Source organism: Ictalurus furcatus, chromosome 19 (assembly GCF_023375685.1).
Source record: "Ictalurus furcatus strain D&B chromosome 19, Billie_1.0, whole genome shotgun sequence".
NCBI classification, from domain to species: Eukaryota; Metazoa; Chordata; class Actinopteri; order Siluriformes; family Ictaluridae; genus Ictalurus; species Ictalurus furcatus.
The window spans coordinates 13,472,875-13,485,128 of record NC_071273.1 but is presented as its reverse complement, the minus strand read 5'-3'; the positions used below and the strand labels follow the sequence as shown (position 1 = coordinate 13,485,128).

The window sequence follows — 12,254 nt, the reverse complement described above, 5'->3', positions numbered from 1 at the left end:
TTTTTACCACTTCATACAGGGCTGTGAAGGGGTTCACCATCATGACTAAGAAGCAATCTGAGGTTGCTGTTTTGAGAATGAACTGCCAACCCTTTTTGTAACAAAAATATGAAAACCCATTAATGGAAATTTGTGATGTAGGCTGTTTTTTTTTTTCTTTAAGCATATTCAATTATCAAGCATAATTTACCTACATTTGATTGATATTGCTAACTTTAATACACTAGAGGTGAGGTGATATACTTCACCTCTAGTGAGTGGCTCAGCCCTTCATATATTTTTCTGTATGTGGCCCTCAGTTAAAAGTTATGACACCCCTGGGCTAAATGATCAGGGGCTCTGTTCTCAAGGATTTTTTTTTGGAATCCATCAATGAATGCACCACTACCATTAATTTCAAACAGAACAATGTGTTAGTGCAGACAGCGCACCAATGCCTGCTAATGTGTAAAATTTTCACTGTTTTCCAACAAAAAAGTTCAGCAGAGTTGAACTTTTAATGGAATGTACTATAGCATGGCCATGCATCAGCCAAAAGGAGATCTGACAGTCATGCTGATGTTGAGGAGAAACTAATTGTGGTTGTTGGCTCACATCATGAGCTGTATGATCCAATGCTAATAACATACACTATATGACCAAAAGTACTGTATGTGGACACCTGACCATCACACCCATATGTGGTGCACACAATAGTATAGGATGTTTTTGTACACTGTAGCTTTGTAGTTCTACTCATGTTGGATGCACATGAATCGAAGGGAGCTTTGGCTGAATGTGCATTGTGATCATGTCACATGATGCGTCTAGGCCCAAATCTGTGGAAAATTGCGGTAATTTTGAAAAATTACAAGCTCCTCAGAGTTTTGCTGTTTGCTTGATTTCGTGTTCATTTCTACGATCGCAAATATCCTGGAGGGACTTTATAATTAATGTTGGGAAACATCTATGAAACAAGTTAGTTCCTGTTATATAATATCTGTAGACGTTAACGACATAAAATGCAGCATAATATTCAAAATCCTTAGACTTGTCTGTGATCTACACGTAGTCTTCAAAGTTACAGCTTTAATTCTGACTGTTACAAAGCCCTGACACTGGAGGTTAATGTTAAATGTTAAAAATATGTCTCCTCACAGAACATTTGACCATATCGACGATAATACGTTTTTCTTTGTTGCCTAACAACATATTTTCATGCATTATTAGTCTTCGATTATATGGAGCCATTAAAGTCCACATGAATGATCTGTTACTATAGAAACAATAACACATTTGAACAAATTTATATATTAATATAAACCTGTTAGAGCTGCTGTTATAGAAAATCTATCAATACCTACTAACCAATCATTAGCAAAAGTCAGTGCCATTGCAAAAAGTCAAGTCAAATGGGTTTTTATTGTCGTTTCTATATAGCTCGTATACACTGGAACAAAATGTTTTCGCCAGGACAATGGTGCAACACAGAACAGTATGCAAGACTACATAAAGTGCAAAGACACAGAAGTGTGAGATGAATGTAGGATAATAAATACACAGAACAATAAATACGCTGGACAGTAAATGCACAGAACATGGGCTGTAAACTGTAAAATATGTGGCAGTGTAGCAGCAATAAGAATAGCATTCCATAAAGTGTCTGATGCAGCTTTGTGAAGTGCGGTGTGCAGAGGTATTGAGTCATACTGGGTTAGGTGTTCGACTAGCCCAGGTGAGCATTGGGAGGCAGCAGAGTGTTGAGTAATCTGACTGTCTCAGAGAAGAAACTGCTGCAGAGGCTGCTGGTGGTGGCACGGATGTTCCTGTACCTTCTGCCAGAGGCAGGGGGGTGAAGAGTCCATGGGATGGGAGAGAGGGGTCGTCCGCAATACTGGTGGCTTTGCGGATTTAGCGGTCGTTACAAGTGACCTCGAAGGTGGGAAGAGATGACCCCGATGATTCTGTTCTCACAATCCACTGCGGTTGAGACTGCGATTCCTATACCACATGGTACAGCTGGTTAGAACGCTTTCTATTTTTCCTTGAAATTCCTTGTAAAACGTAGCCTAATAGGTGAGAAAGTGTCCATTATATACAGTCAAAGTATGTAAAAGAGAGGCAGAGCAAGTGATAGTGCATATTTGGATATATTGAGGAGCATGCACTCGTGCTGGTTGATCAGAAACCTTTTTAAATCTACATTTTTACATTACAGTTTCATTTATTAAACTGCAGTATTGGCCTCCAGCAGTGAACTTCATTTGTGAGTACAAGTGAAACTTCTTAGACCTTTTGAGTTCAAACTACATGTGTCGCATTAGATTACATATATAGCAGAAAAGTGAAATGTGAAGCAACTTTGCACAGAGCTGGGATTCTCCACAGGCATGTAGTGCATGTTCAGTGTTGTTTTTGGCACTTCAGGGGACACATGCGTCTCTGCCAAGCAGATCAATAATATAAGAGCGTGTTTATGTCGGCAGGAGAGCAATTCCTGCAACACAACAGATCAGTCACAAGGCTAAGATGAAAAGCAGGGTAAACAGTGGAAAGCGTCAGGGATTAATAACCCAGAATCGAAACTTTCCTCTAATCCTGTATATACTTTATCTCTTATGGGGAGGTCTGTCAGCATGTAATTGCCTCTGCTTAGGTTTGACTAGAGAAGATATGGAGACACCGTGCACTCCCTGTTCACTTGTTGTTGATGTTCATTTGCAGTAGGCGAGCATAGTTGTTCATGTTAATTTACTATTTCACACATTTTTGCTTCAAGAGATTTCTCTAGCTGTTTGTTAACACTTGGTTTATACATGCAGAAGTAGCATCAAGTGAGTGGCATCGTTTACATACTTGCCTGCAATACTTGATGTACATCTGGGGGATTTAAGAAACATCTATTAGATAAAACCTTAAAGTCAAATCATCCCTGTGTGGTCACCCTATCACTGGAGGTTCGCATGTTCAAATCCTTGTATGCTACAGCAATACATGAGAGCAAAATTGGTGGGAGGGATGGCATGCTTTCTCTCTCCTGTCAGTCACAGTGACACTAGCCAATCACGGGTGTCTATGAGCTCATGTATATGAAAGAGGGTAGATAGCACTTTCCTCCAAGTGTGTTACACTGCCTTGTGATGCAGCATGAGCAGAAGTCCGTGACAGGGAATTCAATAACTGTCTAGAACAATGCATAAGTATATAATTTGATACACAGTGCTAGTTTGTTTAGTCAGACGTTGTTGCACTATGCGGATGCACTATGTTAATTGCTAAGGGCATTGCAGAAGAAATCGAGATTAGCCAGACCAGGCGATGTTTGTCCAGTCATCCACAAACATGTAGCCTCAGATTCCTGTTCTTGGCTGACGAGAGGGAAACCTGATGTGGTCTTCTGTTGTTGAAGCCCGTTTGTCTCAAGGTTCAGGTTTTTGTGTGTTCTGCTTTTCTGCTCACCACGGTCATAAAGAATGGTTATTCTGGTATCTCCCCACGGGACTGCTGCTCACTGAATATTTTTTTGTTTTTCACATGTGCACTCACACAGGATACAGCTCGTCCTGGGTTCGGAATAGTTAATGTTCCATGCCGTCCTGTTTGGTGAAAAAGAATTAAAAGTGGTTTGTAAAGGAAGGAAAATAAAGACAAGCTGTCTGAAATCAAATCTACATCTAATTCTTAATTTTAGATTTTCTCACTATTACTGGAAAATTATGATGGATACACAGTGCTGTGAAAAAGTATTTGCCCTTCTTCTTCTTGATTTCTTCTGTTTTTGTGTACAGTATATCTCATACTAAATAGTTTTAGATCGTCAAATGAAACACAACATAAAACATAGTTAACTGGAGTAAACACACAATACAGTTTGTGTGTATATATATATATATATATATATATATATATATATATATATATATATATATATATATATATATATATATAAAATGTATGTGTGTGTGTGTGTGTGTGTTTTTTATTGAAGCAAAAAAGTTATCCAACACCGATCACGAATGTGAAAAACTAATTTCCCCCTTAAACTTAAAATCTGATTGTGCCAACTGTAACACCAATAACTGCTACCGGACACTTCCGATAACTGGAGATCAGTCTTTCACTTACTTCTAGGACTTACTCCGATGCTTTGGATCATTGTCTTGCTGCATAATCCAGTTGTGCTTGAGTTTCGACTTACGGACTGAAGACCGGACATTCTCCTTAAGGATTTTCTGGTAGAGATCAGAATTCATGTTTCCCTCAATTATTCCAAGTTGCCCAGGCCCTGAAGCAGCAAAGCATCCCCACATCATCACACTTCCACCACCATGCTTGACCATAGGTATGATGTTCTTTTTGTGGAATTCTGTGTTTGGTTTACACCAGATGTAATGGGACTCCTGTCTTCCAAACAGTTCCACTTTCGACTCATCAGTCCACAGAACATTCTCCCAAAAGGTTTGAAGATCATCAAGGTGTGTTTTGGCAAAATTCAGACGGACATTAATGTTCTTCTGGGTTAGCAGTGGTTTTCACCTCACCACTCTTCCATGGATGCCATTTTTTGCCCAGTGTCTTTCTGATAGTGGAGTCATGAACAGTGACCTTTACTGATGCAAGAAAGGCCTGTAGTTACTTTGATGTTGTCCTTGGCTCTTTTGTGACCTGCTGGATGAATCATTGCTGTGCTCTTGGAGGAATTGTGGAAGGTCGGCCACTTCTGTGACGGTTCACTACTGTGCTGAGTTTTTCCATTTAGAGATAACGGCTCTCACTGTGGTTCTTTGGAGACCTAGAGCCTTTGAAATAGCATTATAACCCTTCCCAGACTGATGTATTTCAATCACCTTCTTCCTCATCATTTCTGGAATTTCTTTCTTTGGCATAGTGTGTTACTGGGTAAGACCTTTTAACCAAAAGGTCTGTTGAAAAAGTTCTGTTTAAGTGTTGATTTGATTTGCAGTAATCAGACCTGGTTATGTCTACTCCAGTTGGACCCCATTATGAATGCAGTTTCATTTATTTGGGGAATTAGTAACTATGGGGGTAAATACATTTTCACACAGGCCCAGTTGGTACTATATAACTTTCCTGCTTCAGTAAATAACATTATCAATTAAAAACTGTATTTTTTGTTTACCCAGGTTGCCTTTGTTTTATCTTAGATTTTGTTTTAATTTCTGAAGCAATTTAATATGAGATACACAAAAACAGAATAAATCAGGATGGGGCAAATACTTTTTCACAGCACTGTAATTGAGTGTGTTTTCGTGTGGTGCCCTGGCTGCTGATTATTTATCTGCCCCAGCATTAGAGATTCTGCAGAAAACTCGATTCGGATCTTTTACTACGTTTAATTACATGCATGTGTGATAAGTTTCCATTTAATCTGACTTAACTGCATTCGTGTGCGAATAAATCTGCTGCCTATCCCACTGATAATGAGAGCATCGCTGATAAGGATTAATAGAGTTCATCAGAAGTTTGCTGCTAAAACTGGCCATGACAGCAAGTGCTCTCACATCTTAATTCAGCTGATTGTGTGTATACATTGTATTAAGCCTCTGATTGTGTGGTTAAAATGCTATAAATGTCTTTAAGATGGATGTAAATGTAAATCTCCCATTTATATTCTGTGTTATACAAAGGGCCCATGTTTCTGCTCACTCACATGAATGGTTTCTTTTCATTTATATGTTTCTTTGTAGATTTTATATATTTTTTTCACGTTCTCTTTGTTTGGCTCTTTTCTGTCAGTAAGTTGAATGTTTCCCTGATTTACTGTAGACTTGGAACTCTGCATATTGTACATAACATTTATAAAATAATGGCGTGTGATTGCATCAGTGGTGTGCTGGTATTAATAAAGCAGAAAGCGATGTGAGAAGGTTCTTCTTATTTTATTCTTATGTGCTGTCTGAGTGTGTGTGTGGTGTGTGATAGGCACTCATTAATCTAGCTCATGGCCTTCATAAAACTTGCACTGTGGGTATTGCCATTCTGAGGAATAGAAAAAAACACACACACACACACACACAAAATTACTGCTCTCCTGTCCCTTTCAACACAATTATTTCTTAATTTCGAACAGTAACTCACTAGCATGCGCGCACACACACACACCTGCATTATTGCTCTCCATAGTCATCCCCCTAAAGGTAAATGTGTTCTCTTTGCCTCATTTCCTGCTAAGTCACCATCTGTGTTGTGTGTACTGTAATCAGACACCCTTTTATTTTATTACTTCACCTCTCATCCTTTCTGATCTGTGGCAAAAAAAAGTGTCTATTCTCTAATACGTTGCGTTTTTGTAAATACGTTTAAATAATTTGCCGCTTTTCTCCAGTAGTTTCTTGAGAAACTGAAGTCCTTCATCAGTTGTGCAAGCAAAGCACTTCATATTTCAAACCTTAAGAATCGCTCATTGTAAATTCTTGCTCAGATAATGAAAGGAGTTCATGACATATTCCTCATAAAATCACTATAAAACTATATTGTTCTGTACCAGCCTGACCCATAGTCCAGTCCTAAGCATTGAATTCTTTTCAAACTTGACCGCAGACCAACAAACTTCTGTGTGAACCACAGCTCTTCTGTTACAAACCTGACCATCATCATCTACAGACAGAATAAAGCCTACATTTTTAATATAGTATTAATAACACATTGTAGAAAAACCCGTCAAGTTGCACCAAAAAGGCAGTGAAGTCATTTTTATATTCCACTTACTTTTGAGTTGGAGCAGGTTGGAACTTGCTTTGTTTGAGCCGCTGCTTTACTACTTACTTTACTACTATATTGTGTGATGATGTTGGATTTACTAAACCCCAAACTCATTGTGTTACAGTTGAAGATAGGCCTGTATTAACTGCTGTTATCTGGATCTTCTGCTGGTCTGATTTTTGTCAGGCCAAGGTCTTCACCTTGTAGGTTGGATACTATTAGGGTACGTGTCCACTAGCAACTGAAAATCTCTCTAACTGTGACCAAACATTTAGAGAAGCTCAAATTTATGCAAATGAGCATAGCCACTTTATTTCATTTGGCCAATCAGACAAGGGCATCATGAAGGACTTGCAGTTAACTGTAACCAGATTATTAAAGACATTGTTAGATTGAGTGCCAGTAATTATTCCAATTGTCTCTGTCTCTGTGTGTGTGTGTGTGTGTGTGTGTGTCTCTCTCTCTCTCTCTCTCTCTCTGTCTCTCTCTGTCTCTCTCTCTCTCCCCCTTACTTGCTCTTTCTCTCTCTCAGGTCAGCAGGTGCTTGGGCTGGTGGAGAATCAGAGTGACTGGTATTTGGGGAACCTGTGGAAGAACCATCGACCATGGCCTGCTCTTGGTCGAGGCTTCAACACTGGTTAGTCAGATTGTAATTGTGTTTATATTGTTTGCGCATAGTGTAGGCATAGTGTTTGCTTAGTGTTGGCGTAGTGTCTATGTAGTTTGCGCATAGTGTTGGCGTAGTGTAGGCGTGGTGTTTGCTTAGTGTATGCATAGTGTTGGCATAGTTTGCGCAGAGTGTTGCCATGGTTTGTGCATAGTGTTGCTGTGGTTTGCACATAGTGTAGGCATAGTTTACACTTAGTGTAGGCGTAGTGTTTGCATAGCGTAGGCGTAGTGTTGGTGTAATTTGCGTAGTTTGCTGTAGTGTAGGCGTCGTGATTGCGTAGTTTGCTGTAGTGTAGGCGTAGTGTTTGCGTAGTTTGCTGTAGTGTAGGCGTAGTGTTTGCGTAGTTTTCTGTAGTGTAGGCGTAGTGTTTGCGTAGTTTGATGTAGTGTAGGCGTAGGTTGGTGTAGTTTGCCGTAGTTTGCCGTAGTGTTTGCGTAGTTTGCTGTAGTGTAGGCGTAGTGTTTGCGTAGTTTGCTGTAGTGTAGGCGTAGGTTGGTGTAGTTTGCCGTAGTGTTTGCGTAGGTTGGTGTAGTTTGCCGTAGTTTGCCGTAGTGTTTGCGTAGTTTGCTGTAGTGTAGGCGTAGTGTTTGTGTAATTTGCCGTAGTGTCGGAGAAGTGTAGGCATAATGTTTGTGTAGTTTTTGCAAAGTCTTTGTGTGATCAGTATATGCTTGTAATGGTCATTCAGACCCTTACACGCATATACCTAAACAAAATGCTAATTGAACATTAGTTATCTGGCCAAGCTTTCACTGGTTTGACTCTCTAGGGGACGTGTCTGAAGCACAGGGCTGTTTATTCCGCATTCCATTGTGCTGTCGAAGTCACAATGCTCTCTGTAGCCCTAGATGTGTTTTTGAATCCTGTGTTTTCCCCCTACTGGGTATAGTCTCATATCTGCAGCAGTGAACTTCCCAATCATGGTGCTGCTTAAACCTCTGTAGTGTATCCTTATTCGAGATAAAGAGAAAACCCAGAGCAGGAAGTGTGTGCTTGATTAATTTTGGATTTTTAATTACTGTACTATAAAGAATATCCTACTTTTTTATGCATTCTGCTGAATGTTTTGTTATACCCCTAAATTTTATCTGTAGTATAAAATAACAATTACTTTCCATTGTTAATGACCTGTGCTGCATGCATAACGGTTTGTCATATCATTCCTTTGTGGCACAAATCGATTTCATGCGGCGGTGCTTTGCTCCACCTGTTTTCTAATGTATTTGAGATAAAAACATATATATATTTTTTTTTGCTTGTGAAAATTTGCTTATGTGAACTGTGTGAAAGAAATTCCCTTTACACACTCTGCTAAAGGAGCATGATGAAAAGTCTGCTTGATCGAGTACCTAAAGAATTAGATTAGATTCGATCTCCGGAATAGGTTTCTTTGCTTCCGTTACATTTTCCCTTAAGTCCTTTTCCTCTGCAAGACCAAAGAGGCTTTAACAGTGTTGCTATTAGAGCTGTAGAGCATTGCATTCACTTCATATTGACTCTGGTACCGAAGACACGCAGCACAAGTCCTTTGGGTTTATAATGTAGATATAAACCATAGATCACAAACGCTTCAACATTTCATTGTGAGTTTTCTGCAGTAGCAGGACTCGCGAAAGAATGTATTAAAGATGTTGAGTTTAGCAGCCAGGTTGCCTGCAGCTTTCCTTCAGTAATTGTTCTGCAGCTCCTGAGCAGATGGTATAAAAATCAGTTAAGTGTAAAACGTTAGTGTGTTAAGCTCTTTCCCTGAGGGAAGACACAAACAGAACTCGTAAGTGTTTTTCAAAATTCTGCCAGTTATCTTCTGTAGTAGTTGTGTGTCTCATGGAAAAGGAACTGTAGAGAAATTATTACTTTTTTTCATGTTTTTTGGCATTAAATCAAAATGATGCATTTCAAGTCCTTAGAGGAAAACTCCACCCTGAACTTGCATATTCATCTTTAAACTTCACTTTAATGTCATTCAAGATTTATTTTATGATGAAATTCTGAGGGGTTTTTTACATTTAAACTTCTTTCATTGACATGTTTCTTTTGGTTAATAGTTTCCTACTTTACCCACAATGCCGTTCGACTGCCTGCTGATTGTGGTGCCAGTGGAATTTAGCCCTTGCTTCAACTCTACCATGAGAGTAATGCAGCAGCATTTTCGTCCTTTATACTGTCCAGCTCTATCACCTCCTCATCTGTACACTCTGCTCAAACAGATAAAGCTCGGAAGAGTCAACTTCACACTCGTCATATCATAGATCTGTATCTAGCTGAGCTGAGTCTCTGCCACCATATAGCTGTAGCTTTTTCGGAGTCTCGAGTTTGCTCTCTCCAATACTTCTCCATTGGATTTCTCATTAACATGATGTTGAACATTGCTGGAAAATGGTGAGTCAGAAAAGACTCTCTTACTCTTTTGTTTCTAGGATTGTGTATGAGGTTCTTGCCATTTTTCTCCTGTTAAACACCATTATAACTGTGCCAAAGACATCTCCCTGTGACGTTAGCATGGCACAACTGCTAACTCCTAAAAGGAATCGCTCAACACATCACACATATGCCAATCAAAAAAAGATTAAATGAGTTTCAAGGTGGACTTTTCCTTCAAGACTGTTACGTTAAGAGTAAACATCACTGTATGAAGCCTTATTTCAAACATAGTTCAAGTGTATAATGTTGGTATGTTCTGAATCCCTGTATCTTCTGTGCACTTGCGGTTAGTTAACCATGAAATGATTCCATGATTCATTCGATCCAACACGATTGCTGCCACTCCAGAGAAATGGCATAACCCTCATTACTCTTCCATCGCATTATTCACTCGTCTGTCACACCACGTTCAGCAACACATCCATTCTGCTTAAAGTAATCAGACGCTCATCAGCACATGATGAGGGCCTCTTAATGTGACTTTTTACTAAGCATGTGGCTGGCAGCTGACTGATGGCACGTTAGTGCTTGGCTTTATGGGGTGATGGCATTATCAAGGTCATAATTATTGAAAGGGCATTGTTTGTGGCTCATCATAGTAATGTATATGGCCTCATCAAATGGCTGTGTATGGGTTTGTGTGTTACAGGTGTGATTCTCCTGCTGTTGGATCGTTTGAGGAAGCTCAGATGGGAGCAGATGTGGAGACTGACAGCAGAGAGAGAGCTGATGAGCATGCTGTCTACATCGTTAGCAGATCAGGTACACGCACATTATTCTAGATCAGTGTTTCAGATATCGGTACGGCAGTGTTACGCACTAATATTAATGATAAATATTTAAAGGCACCTTTGTAGTCTTTAGAGCCCTCTGCTGCTTGCAGTGCGAATTACAATCACAACAAAAACGGAGCAAGCTGCTGTTCTCCCCCAAACACATCTGCTTTGCAGAAACTGCATATGCTGTGTGAGTTACATTTGAAGGAAAAGAGTCAGAACTGAGCATCTGTGCTTCACTGTGACTCGAATATTAATTTCAGCTTCTTGCATATAAAGCAGTATAAAGCCTCAGCTCGCCTCATCTCTCTGAGCCCTTGCAGTTAGGAGCTACTAAATCGCATGCCTATATTACAAAGCACTTTTCTAAGGTAGTTTTTTGATGATATGATTATAAGTTCTAGAATCACTTTCGAAATATCAAATGATATTTACACTGATCAGCCATAACATTAAAACCACCTGCCTTATATTGTGTAGGTCACTCTTGTGCCGCCAAAACAGCTCTGACCCGCTGTGCTGCTTCCAACACATCAACTTCGAGAACGGTTCACTTGCTGCCTAACATATCCCACCCCTTTACAGGTGCACTGAACCAAGATAAGCGATGTTATTCACGTCACCCATCAGTGGTTTTAATGTTATGGCTGATCGGTGTATATTTATATTATTGATGTTTATATCATTTTTAGAGATGTACGGATACTAAATTTCTCACTGATACTGATAACCGATTATTATCGCGTGATATCGGCCGATGCCGATACCGATAGTTTGGTGGTTGAAACTCCAACGCTGAAACTCTGAAACTCCCGCTTAACTGCTGCAGCGTCCGGAGTAAAATTTTAGCAGTGCAGAGGTTACAGAGATTACAAACTGCAGTTTTGTCATCATTTCCACACAAGAGACATCATCTTTATACACAGCACGAAATCGATGTGTTTTTCCTATTGATTGACAGAATATTATCCGCCCTGACCATCGGATGTTATTAAACTATCGGCCGATGGCCCATTGCGTGAAAAATTTCCTTTATCGGCTGATACCGATTATTGCCCGATACATTGGTGTATCGCTAATAATTTTGTCTATATGTTTATGTTAATGCACTCGTTCTAATATGTGATCATTTCTATAGTAACGGTTCATTCATAAGGACTTACACAGGGGAGGATACTTTGCATAATCTAAGGTTAATAATAAATGGATTCAAAATATGTTGTTCTTTAAGAAATGTATGATTTTCTGTAAGGAGACAATTAAATAACATTTATGGAAGGAGTCGCAGGTGTCAGCACTTTGTAACCATAATTTTTCCACAACGGGAGTCTTCCATCCATCCACAACACATCCATCCATCCATCCATTTTCTGCATCGCTTATCCTATACAGCAGCGGTCCCCAACCTTTCTTGCGCCACAGACCGGTTTAATATCAGACAATATTTTCACGGACCGGCCTTTACGGTGTGGTGGATAAATACAACAAAATAAAATGATACGACCGGCATAAAAACTGGGGTGTTTTTTAAATATAATAATCAACGTGAATCCAATGTGAAATCGTGTCTTTAGTGGCGGGAAGGATCAATTCTTCACCAATAGTGAATGGCTTCTTAGCCTTAGGAATACGGTTAGCCACCAAGTATGATGCTGTCAGTGCACTCGCATTTGTTGATGTGGTGG

General features: G+C 39.6%; 1 protein-coding gene across 1 annotated transcript in view; it reads left to right on the top strand.

Annotated features, from left to right (window-relative positions):
* The window catches only part of LOC128623070 (xylosyl- and glucuronyltransferase LARGE1), an 81,867-nt gene that overhangs the window by 46,207 nt on the left and 23,406 nt on the right, over positions 1-12,254 (top strand). Inside the window, exons 7-8 of the mRNA XM_053649938.1 lie at positions 7,235-7,339; positions 10,443-10,555. Of these exons, the coding sequence (XP_053505913.1) occupies positions 7,235-7,339; positions 10,443-10,555 (218 nt within the window). The remainder of the gene's footprint in view (positions 1-7,234; positions 7,340-10,442; positions 10,556-12,254) is intronic.